The 25819-nt window shown below is 38.0% G+C and overlaps 1 protein-coding gene across 5 annotated transcripts in view; it reads right to left on the bottom strand.

The window, feature by feature from the left end:
* Positions 1 to 25819, bottom strand: part of CYRIA (CYFIP related Rac1 interactor A) — a 56014-nt gene that overhangs the window by 16238 nt on the left and 13957 nt on the right. For 2 of the 5 annotated variants that reach the window (XR_011336826.1, XM_069850471.1), the window contains exons 2-4: positions 22873 to 22923; positions 21001 to 21069; positions 759 to 838 (exon numbers count right to left, since the gene is read on the bottom strand). Coding sequence is in view for 3 of the 5 variants with exons in the window: in XM_069850471.1 (XP_069706572.1) it covers positions 759 to 831 (73 nt within the window). In the remaining 2 variants the exon portion in view is untranslated. Of the gene's footprint in view, positions 1 to 758; positions 839 to 1026; positions 1107 to 21000; positions 21070 to 22872; positions 22924 to 25819 lie in introns of those variants that run through there. The other 3 variants (XM_069850473.1, XM_069850474.1, XM_069850472.1) reach the window with 3 other exon arrangements.

Genomic DNA, 25819 nt, shown 5'->3' with positions numbered 1-25819 from the left:
TGGCTTATTTCAAACCTTTTGGGGTTTTTTTTATAATAAGGATATTACTAGACAAAACATCACACGCTGTTAGCATTTTAAATAAAAAGCATTTCATATTAAGTAGTGAAGTAAGATTAAATCCGTATTTAAGGATCTGATGACCAGCTTTCAAGATAATGTCTAGAAGTACATGCAGGGAAACTGTAACCAGCAAAAGTGAAATAGCTTTGAATCAGATATATATGTGACAAAGAAATTAAAATGTGAAACAGTGTATTGCAAACTGATAACCATGCAATTAAGAGAGATGCAATCAAGCACATACACTTTGACCACTTCACTACTTTTTAGAGACTGTAATAATCCCAGTTAAATCATCACTGAACCAGGCAAGAGAGTGCCACCTCCACTCCTTGTATTTTTTCAGCTTTTTATTGCCAACATATATTTTTATTCAAGGAAGTAACATAAAGAATTTATTTTAACCCTCACTTGTTAAAGAAAGCTGAGGTCAACTTCATTCATATGGAAAATTAACAATGGCTCATAATTGTTTTGAAATTAATTCATAGATACCTGCATATAATTCTGCCCTCTTCTCTGCTCACAACGAATTTAAGTAATTTTGTGTGGTTTTATAAACAGCAATAATCATCGGAAGTGTAATTCGATTTGTTTGCAAATCCCTTTTGAACTTATTTGTGATGCATAAGCGCATGCAGTTTATTAGGAAATAATAAGCAAAGGAGGCAAGCCAGGCAAGAAGCTTTGCTCACTTTCAAAGTCAAGGAAAAAATTTGGCCCCTGATCAAGCTCTGTGCAAGTGAGAACTTTTAAAAGATTTCCCATTTGGTTCCTGAAAAATAGAAAAGGAAGAGAAAAGGAGTCCTGAGTGAACAAATGATTTTAGAGACAAGGACTTGGACAGATTGATCGTGCTGGAAAATACACACTGCGAGCAATCAGATTTTAAAAGTTTTTCTTCAGTATGCTGTTAAATAAGGGAAAAGATTCTTTCATTGTCTTGTAATTGTTTCAACTTACTTTCAAAATCCAGGAAAAAATGTGGATAGTTTTCAATTTCCCTGGTAAGGACCTTAAGAAGATTACCCATCCCAGCAAACCTAGTAAATGCAACAAAATCATAAACAGTTATATACGTAAACTTAGAATACTGTAACTAAGGGCTTGACACAGTCTGCATCATATATTAAACATTTTGGCAAGTTCTGGACCATGAGAAACATTTTGATAGTCAATTCCATGATATTTATATATGGAGACAGAGAGGGTAAGATCTTGGCTAAATACAGAAATAATTCTATTCAACAAATTGGAATTTAAATATCAGTAGAATATCACAGAGTACAAACATATTTAGGAGTTTATTCATTTAGCAAGAGAAACAAACTCAGAACTACATCTGTATTTGTAAATCCTCTAAATTGCTGGACTCAAGATTACTGAATACCATTCCAGAGTGGAAAAAAAAATGAGCTCTTAATCTTTGGTTCAGATTCTTGAACGTAAATCCATGTTTTTTCATGAAAATAACTCAACACGAAGGAAAAAAAAAAACCTAATTGTTTCTAATTAGTAATGTTTTATAAAATATTACTAGAAAAATCTATCAAATAGAAAAGCTTGCTCTTCTTAACTTCTAAAAATGTATGCATGCATTTTTGAAAGAAAAAAAGAGATGAGGTTCAAACTGTATCTTTTTATCTGTTATTCCTATCTCTTATCATCTTGTAAGCCTCTCAAGTTATGAAAAACTCACAAAAGGAAAAGTGACCAGTTCTCAAAAAAGTAAGTCTCTTAGGAAAATAAGAAGTAAGGGTATTTGAAGAAATACTTTTTACCAGTACAGTCCTTAGGAAGATACATTATTCTATAACTATGTAAACATTTTCAGGGGGCAGGGGGCAAACTTAAACTTTTTGTCAGAAGAAAAAAAACCCACATACATGGATAAAGAGGTCTGCCTGGACGGATGTAGAAAAATGTAATTTTAGATTTAAAATTCAGATTGAAAAATGATTTTTACCTCAAAGATAAATATTCTCAGTACTCTTAACCATGGTTCCTGGCGCTCACATCTGACGCTCATCTAGTTTTCAGTTTAACTCTTTTCCCACTTAAGAAATCAGACCACAGAAATTATTCTAGTCATGTACATGGCTGATACGGCATATGAGGAGACAAAAGTTTTTTTCAGATTCTCCCCCAAGCACTACAGAAGAAAAAGTATCATCAGTCCTAATTTCCATACACATATAAAGGATGTATTTCTACTGCAGGAAAACCTAGGAAAGTCATGTAAAGCTTGGAGATTTCAAAGCAGGCGGTCATTCCATAAAATGGTATAATTTTAATTAATAATCTGTTCAGAGCATGCAGCTTCATATAAACCACGTTTCTGTTAGACAAATGGCTTTGCTTTGCATTAAATACTTCTTCAAATTTTTCTCTCTAGAACAAATCTAGTGAGCAGACTGTCAAGCCCTTTACAATCAGCAACATCTTGCATATACAGTATTGAAACAGGAAGATTTATTCTCTATTATTCATAAAGTTACATTCATTGATATGCAGGGAAAAAAAATAATTCTATTTTCTGACAAGATCTACACTGTATGAACTGAGTCTGAATTTCTGATTAGCCTACAAAGGGGAAAAAACAGAAACAGATCAGAAGAGATTTTATAGAGCGTTACAACTTGTATCTTCAATAGTTTAACATTTTCATCACAGGAGTTTAACACATTTTATCAGCATCAGGTAAGAGGGACAAGATAATGTGGATACACTTATTTCTACAACCTTGAAAGAAACAACTTATAATATTACAAAATATTACAATCTAAATTACTGACTCAGTTTGGATTCTTCATTTCCAAATCATTTTAAGCTGCATCTTACCTCATTGCCTTCAATCTTCAGAGAGTATCCAATCATTTCTTCTACTGCCAAAGTTAGCACTGCAGCCAGAGATTGGTTTAGTTGATAGCACGCTTCCAACAGCAGGGAAGCCTTTTTGCCAAAAACCTGAGGATATGTTCCCTCATTTGCATTGAGTAGCTTGAGGTCATGCGCCCAAGTTCTGGTTTCTGATCCTTCTTATAGCAGTACAGCACCTCACGGCTCTGGAGATTTCTGAATATTTGTCCTGAACTTTTGTTATAGTTCTTAGCTTGTTTTTCATTTTATTCCCCTTTCCTTCAATCCTTTTGTAAAAACTGATTCAGCTATTTAGGTCAAAGTTATGAAACAAGAACTCTGCCACAATCTTCATACCCATTTTCACTGTCAGCCTCAAAGGCACTGATCTGACACTATTTCCAATGTACATCATTCCCCAAAATAGTGATATTCAACATCAACACTTAGAAGACATAGTTCAGGCAACCGATAAACATGGTTTACTTCTTTATAATTTGAAATAATTTCATTAAGGTTTCTGAAAAAAAACCCCAAAACAACAAACTAAAAGCAAGATCTAGTTCCAAGAATTTCTACTTTAAACTATAACTTATGACATAACGCTTAAGTTTCTAACTCTGTATTAAAAGGCCAGCCTCTACCTTAATGGAAGTGCTAATAAATATATTTCCTTGACGTAAACTGAATTATTTTTTCTTTATAGCTTTCTGCTTCCCAGCAGGATTTTCCAAACTGTCATTACAAGGAACCTCTAATTATGTACTCCAAATCTCAGGAACTGCAAGTTCCAGGACAATTTTTAATGATATTTCAAAGTAACTAATGGCATAAATCCTGAGCAGGTCAGTATATATACTGCAGTTGCAATACATAGGCAAATAAACAGATGATGCACAGGAACAAATCAGAAAGGCTTAACTTAAAAGCATAAAACTCCATTTCATTAAACTGGAAAGCATAGAATCATAGAATCATCAGGTTGGAAAGGACCCACTGGTACATCAAGTCCAACCATTCCCACCAGTCACTCAACCATGCCCCTCAGGAACTCATCCACTCACCTTTTAAACACCTCCAGGGCTGGTGACTCAACCACCTCCCTGGGCAGCCTGTTCCAATGCCCAATGACCCTTTCCGTGAAAAATTTTTTCCTAATACCAAGCCTGAACCTCCACTGGCAGAGTTTGAGGCCATTCCCTCTCGTCCTGTCCCCTGTCACTTGGGAGAAGAGGCCAGCACCTTCCTCTCTACAACCTCCTTTCAGGTAGTTATAGAGAGCAATAAGGTCTCCCCTCAGCCTCCTCTTCTCAAGGCTAAACAACCCCAGCTCCCTCAGCTGCTCCTTTTAAGACCTGTTCTCCAGCCCCTTCACCAGCTTCGTTGCTCTTCTCTGGACTTACTCCAGAGCCTCAACATCCTTCTTGTGGTGAGGGGCCCAGAACTGAACACAGGATTTGAGGAGCGGTCTCACCAGTGCCAAGTACAGAGGGAGAATAACCTCCCTGGACCGGCTGGTCACCATTTCTGATACAGACCAAGATGCCATTGGCCTTCTTGGCCACCTGGGCACACTGCTGGCTCATGTTCAGTCAACTGTCAACTAACATCCCCAGGTCCCTCTCCTCCAGGCAGCTTTCCAGCCAGACTTCTCCTAGTCTGTAGCACTGCACAGGGTTGTTGTGCCCCAAGTGCAGGACCCGGCATTTGGCCTTGTTAAACCTCATGCCATTGGTCTGAGCCCAGCGGTCCAGCCTGATCAGATTCCTTTGGAGCCTCCCTACCCTCCAGAAGATCGACACTTCCACCCAGCTTAGTGTCATCCGCAAACTTGCTAAGGGTGCACTCAATGCCTTCATCCAGGTCATTGATAAAGACATTGAACAGGGCTGGACCCAGCACTGAGCCCTGGGGAACCCCACTTGTCACTGGCCTCCAGCTGGAGTTAACTCCATTTACCACCACTCTCTGGGCCTGGCCATCCAACCAGTTTTCCACCCAGGAGAGTGTGTGCCTGTCCAGGCCAGAGGCTGACAGGTTCCGAAGCAGAATGCTGTGAGAAACTGTGTCAAAGGCTTTACTGAAGTCCAAGAAGATACATCCACAGCCTTTCCCTCGTCCAGTAGGTGGGTCACTGCCATAGAAGGAGATCAGGTTAGTTTGGCAAGACCTGCCTTTCATGAACCCATGTTGACTGTAAGTCGTGGAATAATTACAAGTAGGTTGAATATTAAAAAGCAGTGTGAGGTTGTGAGGTGATCTGACTTCATTTGTCAATGAATCTGACTCCTTTGCCAAATGCCATTTCCTAAATCTGCCTGCTTGCATAAACACAGACTAAAAGGCTTTTGTCGAATTGAACTAGATCAGCAAATACCTACTGTTGAAACTCATTTAGATCACCCTAATAAAGTGGATGAGTAGGTCCATAGGGAGTTTCAGGAGAAAGAGATACTCCCAAGTTCAGGAGTGGCAATGAGGAGTAACTTATAATGGCACATCTACGTGGGCACAGACAAGCAACCAATCCGCAGCTGGAGGGCACTGTACCGTACTAAGCATATTAGTGTCGTTAAAACAGTGGAACTGATCCTACTGAATGAATAATTAACTGGTTTCAAACCCTCCCAGCATATAAACTCAAGACCTCTCAGATCACACACGCGATTCCAAATTGTTGTTAAATTCACCTATAAAGTCTGCTGAGTTGCTTGTAATGAAACCACAGAAGTGCAAGACTCAGAAAACAGTTATATTCTATTAAAACTGGAATGCTGTAGTGCTCAGAGTCATCCATGGAGCAAAAGTACAGGCAGGGACTGGAGCACTTGCACATGTGCCCCATGCAGACATCTCTCCCTCTCATGATCTGCATGTGAATGGAGTTCTGCTTCTGCAAGGCTTGGGCAACAGAAAGGACATTAAGGTAAGTAAGAAATTGGGAACAGCATTGCTGTGAAAAGCCTAGTGCTGGAGTCAGGAATAGTCAAGGCAGCATTCTGTTCCATGTTCACAGAAATGCCATAAAATCACTGGAGTTAGGGATAGATTTATCTAGATCCCAAACTAGAAACAACATCAGCTCTGTCATTCTGCACAGATGTCTGTCTAAACCACTCCTAAAGCTCTTAAAAAGCTCTTTAAGTTCAATCACGATGGTTCACTTTTTACTATACCTGACCAGTCTCGCAGCTTTTCTTGGAACGATCTCCAAAGGGTCCCAATTCCAGCGAGTCAGTCAGCTCTAGGTATACTGCTCCATGTGCATCCAAGTATGGTGACAAATATAATGAAGGAATTGTGCCTTGCAGAAAAGTGTGCCTTGCACACTTGCCTCAAATATTACTTGGAATCTTATTTTACCCATTGCTTTCCTTTCTGCATTCTGGCAATTCTTAGTCCTGCTTCTATATAGTAACTTGTACTTATCCCCATCAAAATCCACATTAGCGGGTGTTTAATTTTCTCTCCAACTTACTTATAGTTAAGGATACGTTCATGGATATGATAGTATCTTTGGTTGTTTTACTGGAAAATATTTAAATTTTATAAAATGTAGTTGCATTAATGAAGATAAATATAACAACAGATGTTTAACAGTCTCAGTTATACAAGTAGATATTGTTTTTGAAAAATGGTATTATTCCTCTATGGACTTTCCTTCAGAAATAAGCATAAGACTGCAATGTCATATTAAGAATAAAAATGTAAAAAAAATTATACATTTGTATTTGAGAAGCTAATTACAGAAAAAAACCCCACAACCACAACACTGAAGATGTTTCACAGCAAAGGAACTACAGTGCTCTTTAGCAAGGCACAGATAAGGGAAAATCACACCCAAGTTCTTTTCGAGGAGCAAGCTATCTTCAGTTTTCCAAAGAAATTAAGTTATCCCCAATGCTGGCCTCCAAATACTGTATTTATAAGATTTTAATAACATAAGTAACATACATAACGAGATATACTACAGACAAGAGAAGAAAAAGCAGTGCCACACATTCTTTGCACTGGTGAAGCACAGAAAGACATCCCCCTCAATAAAACTCAAATCCCAAATACATATGTAAAAAAGTCAAAAGTGGAATAAGAGAAGAGAGTTGCTCAAGGTGAACGTAACCTGAGATAAAAGAAGAATTTCTGCTTTGAACAACTCCTAGATAAGCAACATTTCAAGCAAAGAGCTTTTCATGTTAACTGATACGCAGATTGCAGGACACAATTAAAACCTACAAAAATGGTGAGGCAAGAAAAAGGGAGTTAATAAATGGGTTGTGAAGACAAATACATTTTTCACTAATTATAAAATGTTAAAAGAGCAATATTAGTACCTGTAGCCCTAAGGAGTTTGGCTTGTAGTCTCACTATAATCAAAAGGCAGAAAAAAGGCTTACCTCAGATGAACTTGTAACTTATTCAAGGTGGGATTTCTTTATATGCTAACTCTCACATCTGAACATACTTTGAACAAAACTCCTGTGCATTTTCAAAGTTCATAGTGTCAGAAAGATCATCATGAAAGGATGAAAATCAGGCAAACAACATATCTGGATTCTGATTCACACGTCACAATAATGAAACAAAAAACCCACACCAACCGCCCCCCAAAAATATAGAATGGAAGCCAATTAAGTAATTAGAATAAAATTATATTTGAAATTAAGAAAACACTGTCATACTTTGATCCTTCCACCTGACTGTATAGTAACTACAGTAGCCTAGTTTGAATATGGCATCGCACACACAGATGCTCATGCACAATCTGGGGTCACAATTTCCTTCCTTGTACGAAATAAACAGAGCCTCTATCAATTGATGCTGTTAGGTAAGCAAAGCACGACACTCACATTTACTAAACTGATACACAAGAGATACCTTTAACAGAAACAGATCGGGTTTGGCTAGTTGAAATGTTCCTTCCTTCAAAACAAAACCACTTCAATTTTTTCCAGGAAGAGTTTGACTTAGTTCTTCCAAACTCTTGTAAAAGAAGAGCAGCCACATAATCATCTTCCTCTTAAAGTTCCCTTGTCTTTGTCTTCATACCAAACTCATAGAAAAAAAGGAAATAAAGCATCTTTGGAAACCTAAGGATTTGGGTACCTGTTTTCAATGTCCATGAATATAATGAGTGAAAAATCTATTCCAGATCCTATATGTTCTTAGATACAAAATCAGAAACAGGACTCTTAGGTGAAAAAGCAGAAACAAAGTGTTGCTGGTATTTTCTGTCTTTCAATGACTGTCCATTATTCATCCTTCTGACTATGCCACACAGAGTATTTTGTACTATACTCACAGAAAATGCATGCAAGTGTCTGAAAAAACCCCAAGATGAAATCCATCATATTCTAGTTCATCATGTAGGTATGATAAAAATTTTCCTCAGTGATTTTGTTTTCAAGTGTTGTGCCTCTCACAACAACAACGTCATTTTGCTGCTGGAGTGTGTCCAGAGAAGGACAACAAAGCTGATGAAGGGTCTGGAGCACAAGTCTTCTGAGGAGCAGCTGAAGGAACTGAGACTGTTTCACCTAGAGCAAAGGAGGCTGCCCAGAGACCTTATTGCTTTCTACAACTGCCTGAAAGGAGGTTGTAGCAAGGTGGGTGTTGGTCTTTACTACCAAGTAAGAAGTGACAGGAAGAGAGGAAATGGACTCAAGTTGTGCCAGGGGAGGCTGAGATCTGATACTAGGTAAAATTTCTTTACTGAAAGAGTGGTGAAGCATTGGAACAGGCTGCCCAGAGAAGCAGGGAGTCTCCTTCCCTGAAGGTGTTAAAAAAACATGTAGACGTGGCACTTCGGGACACGGTTTAGTAAGCACAGTGGTGTTGGGTTGACAGTTCAACTTGATGATCTTCGAGGTCTTTTCCAACTTTAATGTTGCTATGATTCTATGATATTATGGTTGTTCTTTACCTATTCTACTTCTCTTTTAGTACATGAATTCCAAAACAGTACATCTAATCTCAGTCAAGCCAGACATAAATCCTACAGTGACTGGATTTCTCATTGCATATTTCCTAGTAATCTGCTCCAAATGTGTCAGAATGTAGGATGTGATGCATTTTGCCAACTAAATTTTATTTCTAGTTTGGAGGGTAATAACGTGTAAGATATGTATCTGAAGCAGTTTTTACAAGTATTCTTCTCTGGAAAAGGGGAGATAGGTCAAACAATAGCTTATAATACTAAGCAGACAAATCTGATCAAAGAAATATGTTGACATTACTGGAATTAAGATAGCTGTGGCTGACACTGTATGCATCTACAGCACAAGCTCTTTGTAGGGATTAGCTGCTATCAGTTTAAAACACTTCAATTTGTGCCATATCGGTCTCATTTGATACCTCTTTACACAAAATAAGAAACTTGCTGACCAATTTGTATTACAGTGCTGTTGATGGAAAAAGAAAGAGTTTCACTAAGAAAAAAAAAATTCCAAAATCGATTGTAAATAGATTGGAGGATGGATGGATGGATGGATGGATGGATGGATGGATGGATGGATGGATGGATGGATGGATGGAGAGACAGAGAGACAGAGAGACAGAGAGACAGAGAGACAGAGAGACAGAGGAATTCTGCCCTTCTATTCCTCTCTTGTGAGACCTCATCTGGAGTACTGTGTCCAGTTCTGGAATCCTTAGCTTAAGAATGATATGGAGCTGTTGGAACAGGTCCAGAGGAGGGCTACAAAGATGATCCGAGGGCTGAAGCACGTTCCATATGAAGACAGGCTGACAGAGGCTTGTTCAGCCTGGAGAAGAGAAGGCTCTGAGGAGATCTTATAGTGACCTTCCAGTACCTGAAAGTGACCTACAGGAAGCTGGAGAGGGACTATTCATAAAGGCGTGTGGTGATAGGATGAGGGGGAATGGGTATAAACTGCAGAGGGACAGATTTAGACTAGACATTAGGAAGAATTTCTTCACCATGAGAGTGGTGAGACACTGGAACAGGTTACCAAGGGAAGCTGTGGCTGCCCCATCCCTGGAGTGTTTAAGGCCAGGCTGGATGGGGCCTTGGGCAGCCTGATCTAGCGAGATGTCCCTGCCCATGGCAGGGGGGTTGGAACTAGATGATCTTTAAGGTCCCTTCCAACCTTAACTATTCTATGATTCTATGATAACACATACTTTTGTTAAAATTTAAAATTTCAGAAGAAGGGAAAAGAACTTCATATATGTCTCTGGGTGACAAGAAAGCAAAGAAATACATAAATTTAGGAGGGAGCTTTGACAAATGAACGGAGAAGAAAAAACTACTTAAATGCTATTTAGTACCATAAATTTGTCACAACACTGAAAATCTGAAAAAGTAGTTGTCAGTGCTTTACTGGCAAAAAAGAGGATGATATTTTTAAAGAGTATCTGGTATCTATTGTATAGATCTGGGTTTGTTCAATACTTTTAATTAGTGACAGACAGAGAAGAAGAAAATATCCTTTCAAAATATGCACTAAGCTAGAAGGGAATGCAGAGATCCTGGAAAACAGGATCATAAATCAAAATCACTTTGATACACTGGAGATACTATCCAGAAAAAATTCAGTAAATAAAAATGTAAAATACTTCACATGTGAAAAAAACCCAAATCAATCCCACAAATGCAGAAAGACTGAGGAAGAAATATTTAATCATTATACTGGACTATAAATTAAACATAAAGCAAGTCAGAAAGTTGCTAAACTCCAGAGTTTTTCAAAGATTGCTCTCACTGTCAAATTGAGAAACAAGAGGACTGAATACTGAACAAGAACAGATTTTTTCCAATACACTGGCCTGATCTGTAATTACGCAGGAGCCACAGAAAAGTATAAGTTCCAACAGAATTCTTCCCTTTTTCTTAATTAGCTTTGTGTCATTTTTTAGTCCCTTCTGATATTCTTCCACATTAAAAACTCAATTCATTAAAACGTATAGGGGCAGACTGGGCCTATGGCATTTTCCTGCAAAATAGCCTGCCTTGAAAACTGTGTTGAGCTAACAGACAAGCATATTAGCCCTTTTAATGAGGGAAGCATAAAGATATTCTTAATTTTGCATTATGTCTAATACTTTAAGTGCATTCCCTAGTAAATCTATTTTCAAATAATGTGTTTTACCTACCCAAAATGCCAAACAAGCTTGTGTGCCCCAACATGAGCTGCTAAAAAACACTCCAACTTTTTCTGGTGTATTAACAAGCCTAAGATGACCAATAAGGAAGGAGTAAGGTGGAAAGTGCTGAATTAAAGCCATCCTTTTAATTAAAAATTAGATTTCTTGTAAGTGTAAATGAAAATTAGAACAACACACTGACCCTGACAGTCTCCACAGTAATTAATTCAAATCACTACTGGAAGCTTTAGCAATGAAATTTGCACTCTAACTTTTTATTGAGACTATAAAATTGATGCACAGTAGTGACTTTATACCATACTCCTACTTTGCTATAAAACCTATTTTTAGCTAATTAAGAAATGCGGATGGCGATTAATCACGTGCCCATTTATGACACACTTTGCTCCCTTCCCATTACGAGATGCACAAGCCCATAGAGGCCCATTATACAGAGAAAACAAGAGCATTGTCCGACCCTGTGAGCACAGTCAAACACAAGGCACAGCAGCAGACACTGTTCCGCCCTGCAAGGGGGGGTTCTTGGGGGGCAGCAACCCCCCAACAGCCCATCAGTGGGGCTGGGGCGCCGCCTGCTGCCGCTCGGGCACTAAACCAGGGGCTTCACACCAAGCACAGGGGAATTCATGCTCTTAAATGGTTAACCCACCCAAAATGCTCGCTATCTTTGTGCCCAAGTAAAAGGCCACAACTTGCAGCCTTCCAATACTTAAAGATGGGGAAAAACCTTTTAGTAGAGCCTGTAGCAATGGGACAAGGGATAAAGATTTTAAACCAAAAGAGAAGTTTAGACTAGACACTGAGAAGAAATGTTTCACGTAACTATTTCTCAGTCCCTATTGCTTTGCAGTACACGTGCTTATGTACATACATTTGTAAATTTTATCTAAAAACAAAACTTAAATTTTGCTTTAAACCTAAATATAGTGTCTTTTCTATAGTTTCTAGTTCTAAAGGTGCTTTTTTTTTTCCCCTTCAAAAAAGGTGTATTCAGCAAAGGCAGTAAGAAAATCCTGGACGTAACTATCTGACTTGATTGCAGATAATTGGTATTCTAAAGCTAGCATATCTCATCCATGTGTCTGGGGTTTGTCAGAGACTACAAAAGGAAAACCATATTTCTTCTTTTTCAACCTTTTAGCCTGCTTCTTTACTTCAGAAGAAATAATGCTAATGGCAACTTTTCGAACATGTGTAAATAAAGATGGTATTTTCATTTGCGTGGAGAAAATGGGCCTGCTGCCAGGGCTGACGTAGCACATGCTAGATGCCAGGCTGGGATGTCCTGCTAGGGAGCCTCGACAGCCTGGGGACCCATACACTGCTCAATGTTCCAGTAGAAATGACTGTTTTCCTAAGTCTAAATGCAGTCACTGTGACTTTCAAACTGAATTCTGAGTTTGGTGGGAGGAAAGGGAAAGCATTATTATATTTTTAATATTGTCACTGGTTCTGAGATACTGTTATTATCTACCTGAATTTGGCTTTAGTAACAAAAGTAAGGGTTGAGAAGAAACTCATTCACTGGTCCTGGAGCTGTCATCTCTGGTAAAATTCACTTTGTCCTGCAGAACTAAGTTAGGTGCGATGGTTCAGTGCAAATATAGAGGGAAGATTACATCTAGTCATAGAATCATAGAATGGTTTGGGTTGGAAGGGACCATGAAGGTCCACGTTCCCTGTAGTGAGCAGTGACATCTTCAACTGGATTAGGTTGCTTGGAGCCCCATCCAACCTGACCTTGAATATTTGCAGGGATGGGGCATCATCCACCTCTATGGGCAACCTGTTCCAGGTCTTATTACATCTGCTGAATACTCCTGCTTGAAAGGCAAGAAAAGCACCTCTAGAACTAGAAATTATAGAAAAGACATTATATTTAGGTTTAAAGCAAAATTTTAGTTTTATTTTGATCTAACAGCCTTGACTTCATTTTCAGTTGTAATTAACTCCCCATTCACTTTTCAACAGATGTAAAAGAAATGCAACCTCATAAAGGCATCATTTATTACTTTCTAACAATAAATCAAACTATTCACAACTATTTAAATAGATAATCTGAAAATATTTCTAGAAAAAGTCATGTAACTTGTCAATAAATTGTGTAAAAAAATTACACATGCACATGTACATAATATGTGTACATAGACACATGTACACAGAGAGCTGCAAATCAATAAGGGCTGAGGAATAGTTACGTATTACAGAGGAAAAAAAAGAGAAATCAAGATTAAAATTCTTAAGACAATAATAGAAATCAAGATTAAAATCACTGACTTAACTAAACTTTCTGTTTGCTGACCCAAATCCATCTACTCTAGGTGTCCGGAGACACAAGCAGCTGTAAAACAGCACAGCATACCAAATCAGAGGGAGGAAGAACGTCTGTGAGACTTCAGCACTAATGGGGTCTTGGGTCCTCTTAGGTCGTGACTTAGACAATGTGAGTTCTCTGAAGGATGGTACGGGGCAGAAAAAAAACTCAATTATTCCCAATGTCATCATGAACAAATGGAAGACAAAACTTTTCTGTAAAAAATGTGTCAATATTCATCACTAATAGAACCATTTAATAATACCGCACTGAAAATACCTGTAAATTGAATTATGATTTCTCCCTTCTCCTATGAGTCAGTCATTAATTTAGTTGCAGTTTACTGCAACTGACTAACAAAAAAACAGCATGACTGAAAACTTCAGAAAACTCTGAGAGACTAACTAAAGAAATGCCTGTTGACCGAAGATTATTGGGGTTGATGGGAAATAATGGCAATTTACTTAGGGAAAAAAGTTGAAAGAATGCTGTTGAAAAACTGAAAAGGAATGGAAACACCTAAACCAATATATGTCTCAACAGTGCAAAAAGACTTTTCCATAAAAAGGCTGCTATATTGCAGAAGGTAGTTTTCTTTTATTCTAGCATGAATTTCTTTTGATACACCGATATTAGGAAAAAACCATACATATACAGATCATATAAACTATATATATGCATTTATACATTTGCCTCAGATAAAAAGTTTTAGTTTTTATACATTTAAATTTTATATCAGATACACCAAGTTATTAATGCTACCATGCAAAATACTTAGCAAAAAAGAATCATAGAATCACTAGGGTTGAAAAGACCTCTTGGATCATCGACTCCAACCATTCCCATCTGCCACTAAACCATGTTCCTGAGCACCTTGTTTACAAATCTTTTAAATACCTCCAGGGATGGTGAATCCACCCCACCCTGGGCAGCCTCTGCCAGTGCCCGATGACCCTTTCTGTGAAAACTTTCTTCCTGATATCCAGTCTGAACCTCCCCTGGTGCAGCTTGAGGCTATTCCCCCTTGTCCTATCACCTGCCACGTGGAAGAAGAGGCCAGCAACCTCCACTCTACAACTTCCTTTAACGTAGTTGTAGAGAGCAATAAGTTCTACCCTCAGCCTCCTCTTCTTAAGGCTAAACAGGCCCAGCTCCCTCAGCTGCTCCTTGCAAGCCGCTCCTCATAAGAATATATTGAAGAAGTAATAATTGTAAACGACTGTGATAGAACAAGCATCTACTTCACCTTTCTCATATTCCAAAGCAACATTATTAGAAGTCTACAAGAACTTAAGCAAAGCAGGACCCAGCCCAGTGCTGTACTTCCCTTTTCTCTTTGCCCTCCAAAATGCCATCCAAGATAATACACTGACTACTCTCAATCAGGTCCTCTTCAATTCAGTTCTTGAAGAACCAGCTTGGTGTAGTTCAGAGTTTGTTCAGCTACCAAACTTCCAACCCTAAGTGCTGAAATCATTCATTGCCTAAAACAGATCGATTAGCACCATACTACCAATTACATTTCATTAACCTAAAGAACTAGAGCAAGAAGACCAAGATTGTTGTTTAATCTTTCCAATCAAACTAAACACACAAATAAGAAGATCCTTATTTTCCTATATGAAGTTCAAAATACTGTAAATAATGTCTCCTACTTTTTAATATACTTCATCTAGAAACTGACTTGGCTACCATCAACTTCCTAAAATGCAGTTTATAATCAAAGGCTCTTTGAAAACATGCATATTCTAGCCAGGAGCAAAACTCCAATCTAAATCAAGATAGCTGTCTGCCACCAGATTCGGTTTTGAAAAAGGCTGCAGTTAAGGCTGTTATCCACTAAGTGGCATTATCAACTCAAACACCTAATTTTGACAGAAAATAATCATACTACAGTCCAATTTTCCCCCCTAGAAACAAATCAACAGAAAATATTTCCTTTGGATGATTCATTTTATTCAAGTTTGTGAGAAATTTAGGCACCATTCCATATGAGTAAAGCAGTATTGACAATTTACTTTTTATACCAAGACACTTGTAAATAGCAGAATGGTCAGAAATAACACTATCCTGACAGATGTTAAAGCAACTAAAATATTGGAGTACTAGAAGCTCAAATTAGACATATGAAGGTATAATAAGGTATTTCAAAAGTAGCTGGGATTTCAGAAGTGCTGTACATCGATAATTCTAGTATTTCATGTTATGAAGCATTAAAGTATGAAAAGTCACTCTAGATGGATACTTTAGATAAAACACTGGAAAAAAAAAAGGTAAATCTAATAGATTAGAAAAAATGATGCTACCTGATGCTATAAGGTATTAAGATTTATAGCAATTGGGAAAGTAAGAAAAGTATCATGTTTTATTAATTATTTAAGGATTAGTTTTCAGAATGTTACTTAAAGATTAAGTAAATATCATTTTTTGAGAAATGTTTACCGGAAAAAACATTTAGGAATAGTTTAAATACATGAAAAAAGAACAAAACTTATTTATAAGCAGGTTTTCCACCCTCTTTTCCTATTGTTTGTCCCTGGTCTTCTAGCACTGCCAATTTGCACGTACATAAACAGCTGCTGAAAATAAAGGGGTAAAAAAATAAATCAGTTTTGCTGTACACAAGAGTAGAGGAAAATGAAATAAGCAACTACTTCTGTATCTTTGCCTCTTCAAAGTATATATTTTAAGCTTGTGAAATGTCCTATATACGCACTAAAATTCTGAGTATGCTTTAATGCCTGAAGTAACAAGACATTCCTTTTTTTTTTTTTCAAGTGATTTTTTTTCTCATCACTGGCCACAGAGGAATTCCATTAGGACACAGTCCTTTTTCCCTACAACCGCCTACGACAAACATTTGCTGCAAGTCAGCGACTCCAAAATCAAATTGTTTACAATTAATTCAAAAAAACATTAAAAAAATTGTTCCTTTGTTCCATTTGGAAAGAGCAACAGCCAGATGTGTGGCTTGTTGATCTTGCTCCTTTCTGACCTCTGAGTGTAGGAAGAGCTGCAGCTGAGGAAGGAAGTCAGCAAGTTGTGTTAATGAAGGTGAACATAGCAAAAAAAAAAAAAAAAAGACGCAATCTCTTATCATGAAAGAAAAATCTACTTGAAAAAGCTTTTATTAAAACTAGACACTACAGAGCCTTACTTTTCATTATTGGTGAAAAATGAAAGCCTTTGTTTCAGAAATCAATAGCCTGTAGGATTCATTACTTTTGAAAAATTCTACCCTTAATTTGAAGAATTTCATGAACGTTCACTGCTGTAAATTAGCAAACACCTCATCACTACCATCTGCTGGGAGACCATCCTCCTCTGAGGATGCAAAATTCAGGAAAAGCATTTGAATTTTGAGCCCTGACCAAGTTGCAGTCTCCCACTACAGAACAAAAATCAGGCCTCAAGCTGAATTCCAGATTGAGAGCATGCCCACTTCTTTTGGAAAACACACCTGGCTGACAACACAAAGCAACAAACTACAGTTGCCTTTCTTCACACTTCTTCCTGGAAAATACTTATGTATTCTATCTGTAAAACACCTGGCAATGAATTAACTAGCAATGTGTGTTCAAAACTTCATTACATGGTATTCCTCATGACAGCACAGAACACGCCTGTACAAGATATTCTGTGAGCATAAAAAAAACAATCTCTCAAAGATTACACAGGAACAGACATGAAAGATGATCATCTTGTTTCTGAACTTTGATTTATTTTCTAAAAAACATCTGAAATGCATTCTGAAATTCTATGACCATACTGCTCCTCATTTTATCATGGTAGCTGAAAGGCAAGTAAAAGTTATCCCAGTCTGAGCTGATACCTAAGGACACGTTTGCATGTGAAGTACAAATTCACTCCAGAGATTCAGCTTCAGATATTAATTCTGGCACCTAAGCATCAATCCAGACTCTTCATGCAGTTAGTAAAGCTTCCCAAATGTACTGTAGGCATCCAACGTAACTGTCTGAATTAGGTTGCATGACTGATGTTGCTCTCCCTGCATTGCTACCATCACCGTAACAGCTCACAGTAGTTGTGGTAGAAAGTGATGCCTGATTCTTGTCAGCTACTTACTATTTTAAGAATAAACTTCCCATCCAAAGACCTGAATATCATCATAATTCACCTTTCAACTTACGTTTATTATATTAGTTAATTAAGAAACTTTCCTATGCCTTCTTAGAAAAGAGAAAATGGAAAATGAAGACTTGTTTACTCTCTTCCCATCCCACATTCTCCTGCCCCCCACAGTAATTTAAAAAACATTAATAGATCGCTATACTCATGCATATGTATACACAAAACTATTTCTGTAAACAGCTATACAAATGTTTAATCTGATAAAGAAATCCAGATTCTGGTGAATTAAATATTTCATGTTATACATTCAAAACAGTCGTAAGGGATACTGGTCTTTTTAAAAACAGCCTAAGACATTCAGTCTTTCTTTCTGCACAAAGAGAAATGAAAAACCTTATCATGTAAGACTTTCAGCACAGCTCAGACAGCTCACAGCTACTAGCCAAACAGTTGATTCTGCTGCACTAGTATTTAGAAATTATTATTAGCTTGTCATCGTCATATTAAGATCTGATTTTCAGAACCTTTTCTTTTGAGAGGCTTTATAGGGACCTTCCAGTACCTGAAGGGGGCCTACGAGAAAGCTGGGGAGGGACTTTTACAAGTGTACGTAGCGACAGGATGAGGGGGAATGACTTTAAATTAGAAAGGGGAAGATCTAGATTAAACATCAGGAAGAAATTCTTCATGCTCAGCGTGGTGAGGCGCTGGCACAGGTTGCCCAGAGAAGCTGTGGCTGTTCCATCCCTGAAGTGTTCAAGGCCAGGTTGGATAGGGCTTTGAGCAGCCTGATGCAGTGGGAGGTGTCCCTGCCCATGGCAGAGGTGTTGGAAATGCATGATCTTTAAGGTCCCTTCCAACGCAAATCATTCTATGATTCTATGAATCTTTCATAAAAAATTGTTTAGGTCCTTTTATGGCCTGTATTTTTTCGTAATTTTCTGAAAGAGTCAATATTTGAAGTCATTAAAGGTATATTAAAGGTCTTCATTTTGAAAACCTATTTTGTCTTACCATTTTAAAAGCTCTCTAGCAGCAAACAGCGAGGACTTAAAAATTTATCAGGCAAAACAATTACTTAAAAATTTTCCTACCAATGGAATTAATAAAAGCAGTGAACTACACTGTAGTAATACTAATTTGCTATGAACTAAATGTAAAAAAGGCAATAAGTTAGCAAATACCTATTTCCTCATTTCACAGTCATTTCTTATCATTTCCCATTTCTTCTGCCATGTTGGTGTGTTCACCTTTATTCCTACAATTTCTTCCTTTTCAGTCTATTTGTCCTGTCTCCAAGATCTAAGCTGGGTGGAAGTGTCGATCTGCTGGAGGGTAGGGAGGCTCTGCAAAGGGATCTGAACAGGCTGGACCGCTGGGCTGAGTCCAATGGCATGAGGTTTAACAAGGCCAAATGCCGGGTCCGGCACTTGGGGCACAACAACCCTGTGCAGTGCTACAGACTAGGAGAAGTCTGTCTAGAAAGCTGCCTGGAGGAGAGGGACCTGGGGGTGTTGGTTGACAACCGACTGAATACGAGCCAGCAGTGTGCCCAGGTGGCCAAGAAGGCCAATGGCATCTTGGCTTGTACTGGAAACGGCGTGACCAGCAGGTCCAGGGAGGTTATCCTCCCTCTGTACTCGGCACTGGTGAGACCGCTCCTCGAATCCTGTGTTCAGTTCTGGGCCCCTCACCACAAGAAGGATGTTGAGGCTCTGGAGCGAGTCCAGAGAAGAGCAACAAAGCTGGTGAAGGGGCTGGAGAACAGGCCTTATGAGGAGCGGCTGAGAGAGCTGGGGTTGTTTAGCCTGGAGAAGAGGAGGCTGAGGGGAGACCTCACTGCTCTCTACAACTACCTGAAAGGAGGTTGTAGAGAGGAGGGTGCTGGCCTCTTCTTCCAAGTGACAGGGGACAGGACAAGAGGGAATGGCCTCAAGCTCCGCCAGGGGAGGTTTAGGCCAGACGTTAGGAAAAAATTCTTTACAGAAAGGGTCATTGGGCACTGGAACAGGCTGCCCAGGGAGGTGGTTGAGTCACCTTCCCTGGAGGTGTTTAAGGCACGGGTGGATGAGGTGCTGAGGGATATGGTTTAGTGTTTGATGGGAATGGTTGGACTGGATGATCCGGTGGGTCTCTTCCAACCTGGTTATTCTGTGATTCTGTGATTCTGTGATCTCCTTTCAGCTCATCTCAGTCTCCCCCACAAGGGTGGGTAAGCCTATCCAGAGCACTAATTTTTGAGATTTTTGATTTTTTGAAGATTGTCCTTCATTTAAATAAGTAGAATGGCCCTTAAAATTTAAGCTGAAATGTCCTCTGTGGCCTTAAATTAATGAATCTCAATGCCTTCCAAACTCCTCTGCAGGCAGCTTCATTACTTTTGAAGAAATATCCATGTGATTATCAAACACCTTTAATTGTATAGACTGCCTCTGAGATCCCTGGGTTCTTGGGTATTGCAAACCTGCTTTGATAGAAAGCCAGTTGGGCTGCTGCCATGTTTGGCTTGGTTTTAGATGCAACAAATTGTAGGGTTTGGTGGTCATTTGTCCATAGTATCGCTTGTTGGATGCCTCTCACGAGAGCTGAATTAATGACAGCATTCACTTTTATTAAAGTACTGCTGTGAGTCCCCTCCACACTCAATGGTTTCTATTTCTCAGAGAAACTACTGGATGACGCTACCATCTCACACTGCCTTACTTCTCACAATAAAGTAAGATATTATTCACTTTCAGATTTTAAGTGTTATATGCTGCAACTGCTCAGCTCGCATGTCCCAGTTGCTTCACATTTCCCAGCAGTCCGGAAAGGGCTGGCAAACAGCAGCATGTTTGTGTCAGAAACACCAGAACCAGTATCTGCAACTTGTTGCCTTGGAGCTTGGGTGCAGTGCTGACCACAACTTGGCTGCATGTGAAGCTTGATACTGAGATCTCCCTTCTGTTCCCTGTAAGATCTGTTATCTGTGTGGAAAACATGAGTAGCAATACTGGCACAACCTCTACTATCTTACTATGAGGAAGAAGGTAATCTAGTGACAACTACTCTTGTAATTACATCCACAGAACAAAACCTTCTAGTTCTTCTATCACTCTCTGCTTCCTTCTCAGACACTGAAGTGTACAACTATTCAAAACTCTTTCGTAGTCTTCCTCATATATAAAAACTTTTCTTGGAGCAGAGAGAAGCTAGAAGTTTGAAGCCGATAGAACAGTTTGCTGCCTCAAGTACTGACACTGATTTCCGTCATCCCAGATGAGTGCAAGTGTTGATGTAAGACAGAACTAAAGCACCACTTTGAATGGCAACAAGATAATCAAACAACTACATACTCAATCATAAAATTGTGTGGTTTCTCCCAGGAAATATAAAAATTTAGGAGAGAATTGTTATTATTTAAAATCTCAAATCACATTGGGTTCATTCAACAAAGACATAAACACTCTATACAAAGTAAGGTCCAGAATATGGCATTATTTAGCTTTCTTACAGTTCATGTATAAAAGAAAGGAGGTACTTAACACAAACACTTGGTTATATCTTACCTAGAAACACAGTGATTCCAATTCACATTCAAAAATCCAGATACGCGATGCTAAACATTCAACGTCCGTCTGTCACGAAAAACATTCAAGATTACACTTGGGAACACTGTGATTTTCGCTCTCAATTTTCAGACAAAATTTGCTATCTTAAGAAGGGAATATACCAGATTATATCAACGGAAAACTAAAATAGTTCTTTTGAGAGTGAAATGTGGAATTTGCAAAAACTTTTGAAGAAAGAACATTGAAAACCACTGCTTGGTTGAAATGATCAGGTACTTAAATTGAATTTTTACCCCATATAATTCTGCAGCACAGATTACATTTAATTTGAATTTTAAAATGAGCTGTTGCCAAGGTAGGCAAAGGAAAGTAATGCTATGCATTATATTAAGCATTAAAAGAAATAATAATGAAATGATGAAAATACAAACTCATTTCCAACATATTTAGCAATTTATTGTAATGTTTACATTTATTTAAAGAATATTTACATTGAAAGAGGTTTGGTTAAAGCATTTCTAAGTTTAGAAATGAATTTTCTAATCTTTTGAAAGGAGCAAAATAAAGAATGTAATATAAATGCTTAATTCATCATTTTGTTCTGCAAGTGTTGCAGGGTAAGTTGAAAGAAATACAAGGGGACCAAGTCCTTCATAAGTATCTATAGGGGCGTCCATTCTTACGGTCTGGCTCTTACGTTGCTTTTTCAACTCACTATTAAAATAACTTAAACATGCAAGTCTGCACCCAGAACAAAGGTGAAGTCAACATCACAAAAAGAAATCCGCTGCAGAAAAGCTTGGAAGTGAACTTCTGTTTCAACCACAACCTTCACGTTGCGAATATAACTCCACAAACTATCTTCTTCCCAAACATTCCGACCCACTATCCTCACAAGTATGGAAAAAAAAAGAGGTCAAATCATTAGGTCCTAAACCAACTGAACTAAGTTTTGACTCTGAAAAGCCCATGGTTGTATTTCTGCAGCTACATTTGTAAAGATATGACTAAAATCTGGTTCTAACTATGAATTTTTAGTCATTTAACTTCAAAACAGCAGGGGTGCTTGATAACTGCCTAAAGAGGAATTATCTTTTGAAACTCGGGGGTGGTGCAGAGCAGGATTTTTTTTCTTCTAAAAATATGTTCTTTACTGCAAATATGACAATTCATTATAAAAGCAGATTAAATTAAATCAGAATATAACACTAATTTCTCAAGTAGAGCACCCATATAGGGAACTAATTAGGAATAGCTCCTCTGTGTAAGCAAATCTTTGTACCAATTAGTAGCTGGTCAAGTCAGGAAACTCCCTTTCTCTAGGGAGAGTCTATTTTCAGCATTGCTTTACTTCGCTGCTGACTGCAAATTCTCCCCAGTTCTGTAGCAACACAGGGTCTTTAGCACTTATATTTCAGAGACTTTTATGGGAACTTGGTCAAGATTTGGAAACAAAAAAATGGCAGTATAGGGCCTAAAAAAATATAAAAAAATCGCAGAATTAGGACTCCAAAAGAGATGAGAACAAAACCCATTCTCTGCGTAGGCCAATTCAGTCCCAAGGGTTTACACAGACCAGAACAATAACAGTGAAATAACTAAAAACAAACAGTGGAGTAAATGAAAAAAGTACATGGGAAGAAGAATTCTCAGTTGTTTTTCTCTAATAAGAAAAGCAAACAAATAAAACCTCAAGGCGAGAACATTATGCCTAGAGAGCATTTTCAAAGCATCAATTAAGTGCACCAGTAAAACTACACAACAGGATGCCATTCAAGGGAGGCTGAGTAGCCATTTATCATTTATGGCTTTAAAATCTACTAGACAGCTGATCTGTGCAAGACAGAAAATAGCAGAGTCAACTCTTACCTTGCTGAAGATGTTCCAGAGCCTTCCTGATAACTAGATAGAGGCTGATATCTGTGGATTTTAATTTGGTTAAAAGAATTGTTATTAAGGAAGCCGTTTCAATTACTTAGTAAAAATCAGAAGTTATTAAAATGCCCTCAAAACATACTAATCTCTCTTGTTTTGTTAAAGCAATGAGTACTGCTGCAGGGCACCTTCCCTGGGCATTATGCCCAGAGCAAAAGGTCAATTAATGTCATAGTACAGTCCATCAGGGTAGTGATCTACTACTACTGTGATTAAGACACTGTTAATTCCAAAGAGTACTGCAGCTTATGAGAGAAAGAAGCCAGGAAGGAGTAATCAGAGAAAGGGTAAAGCAGAAACACCTCGGGGCATGGAAAGGACCTTAAGCACGTCACAAATCCTACACATCTACCATTTCCTATGCAGCAGTGATGTAGTAAGAGACAACTTCTGACCTTCCAGCCCAACTGGGTTGCAAACCGCAGCACTAGATGCCACTGTTCTCTACAGCACTCACTGGCTGAAGATGTATGAAAACATGACTCCTTCCCTCTTGACCCAGCAACAACACAAATGACAAGCCTGAAGACTCCGCAACACCAACACTAATTAAATGAGCATCCGTGAGAAAGTTTCAAAGAGGGCATCCCACTTATAGGACCATGTTAACTCCCAACTTATTTAGCATTTAGGTATTTTCCAAGCTTCACTTAATTAAGGTTAACTGGGAAGAGCAGTTAGATGCTGCAAGATTCATGCTAAACAGAAACCCAAACAGCTTCTCCCTCTCCTGGTAGTGAATATGAAGTTGGTAGAACAGAATGGATGAAAAGGATGATAAAAGATTACAGGTGATAAGAAGAGACTGGAAAAAAAAAACAGAAATGGGAACAGTGCAGGTGAAGAAAGACAACTGTGACATTTAGATGATCATCGGAAATAAAAAAGATGGAATTTATGTTTGAAAGCACAGACTATGTCTAGCATAGGCTATGGTGACAGCACAACAGCTGGAATGTCATGAACAGAGCAATGTCATGACAGAAGAAAGACCCTGAGATAGTTTGAGAAAGGGAAGGAAAGCATTTGTTAGCTAAACATCTTAAATAAAGTAATTAGTCAATTAAAAATCTCATACCAAGGCAGGGATCTGCAGAATTGTATATATATGAGCCATGTTTTGATATATTTATTTCATCTACTCCAGCAAGAGTTCATCATTGTGGAAATATCTTAAGTTTTTAGTCACTGAAGCCACAGGCAACATAGTTTAATTGAATTCATGACCTATTACTGTAAGAAAGAAAACAGATCTAGAAAGATATTAAAAGGTACGAAATTTCCACTTTTTTCTGAAAGTATTAAATAGAAATATGACTACAAAGATTATAATTTGAGACTGAACAACTCTACATTCCCTTCAAATGCACAGGACATATCTCACCAAATTCTATAAGTAGTAGAACAGAAATGCTTTTTTTCAGAAAAAATAATTAATTATAGAACAAGACTTACAGTTTTAATTACGGTACAAATAATGCTGAAAATGCTTAAACTGATTGCAAGCGGGACAGAAAAAAAATCCAGGTTAAAACTCTACCGAATAAAACCAAAAAGAAATTAAATAGCGTAGAAATTATGAAGTAGATGCAAGAACAGATGGTAAAATGTATTTGGTAGAAACTTTAAAATTTGTATGTTAGAAAACAAGACAACTGGATTATTTTTCAAAAACCTGTATATTCATGAGAGCACATAAGCCTAGTAAGGCTAATTAAAAAATGGATCTAACACAGACCAAAAGAAAGGTAAATGAGAATTTTCTTGAATTTTATTAATATTTTCCATATTTTTATGTTAGACCAGTTTGTTCTGTTACATAACTTGGCTCATTTGTCAAAAACTTACACTGCTGGCAAAAACACACTCTCACAGAACCGGTACAAAATATACTCACAAAATCCTTAGACTGGGTGGGAAGTAGAGGAGAACACCTTTACTCCAGAATTCAAAACACATTTTCATACAGAAAAAATCAATTTTGGAAACAAAGCTCTAGCAACTACCAATGAGTATCTCCTGCTAAGCTGAATCCTGAAATTACAAAAACTTTGCAACTTAAACAGAACATTTACTCTAAGCAAGACTTAAGTAGTACCTAGCACTGAATTAGATTTTTAACAAAATACGCATTACAGTTTGAAGTTCTGCTTTTGAACCTGTCTAAACCAGAATCAAACTACAACAAAGTTAAATGGGATGTAAACCGGACACAAATCCAATTCGTAGAGTTAATGTGACAAATGAATATGAAATGGACACTTAAGAAGGACTACAAAGAGATGCCAGGAAGCACTTCTTGTTCTGCAAGAAATAACTGTGTGGAATGGACTGCAAGGCAAGTTAGACATTTGGACTGAGAGAGGTGCCATCAAGTGGGAAAGCAAGCACCATGGGAGAGAAAGAAGATATATTACTCTGACTGGAAGAGCTCCATATTACAGTTTTGGGTCTTCAAACCAGAATATTCCTTTAAAAGACGAGATAAACAGTCTAAGACTGAGAACAGAGTCTTCCATAGGAAAGCCAAGGGAAATCAAGAACAACACCATTTCAACATGTTTATAAAACATCAAGATACTCCTTACAACACTCTTACCTAAACAAGGGATGAAGAAACATCTTTATGAGTGACTGCTTTTCTCCTCAGGAGAATTCATGAGTTGGGAAGAAAGAAAAGTGAGCATTTCTTAAACACCAACATGAAAAAGTCTGACAGAAACTAACACATTCTGAAACCTTAGCGAAAATCTTAAAGGTGCTTTAAGGGAAGGAAATCACAGAATCATAGAATAACCAGGTTGGAAGAGACCCACCGGATAATCAACAAGAAGGCAAACTATGACGTATTAAGGTAGAAGAGAAAATTCTCTTTTACTGT

The sequence above is a fragment of the Phaenicophaeus curvirostris genome, chromosome 2 (genome assembly GCF_032191515.1).
Source record: "Phaenicophaeus curvirostris isolate KB17595 chromosome 2, BPBGC_Pcur_1.0, whole genome shotgun sequence".
Taxonomy (NCBI): Eukaryota; Metazoa; Chordata; class Aves; order Cuculiformes; family Cuculidae; genus Phaenicophaeus; species Phaenicophaeus curvirostris.
This window is presented reverse-complemented; position numbering and strand designations above follow the sequence as displayed.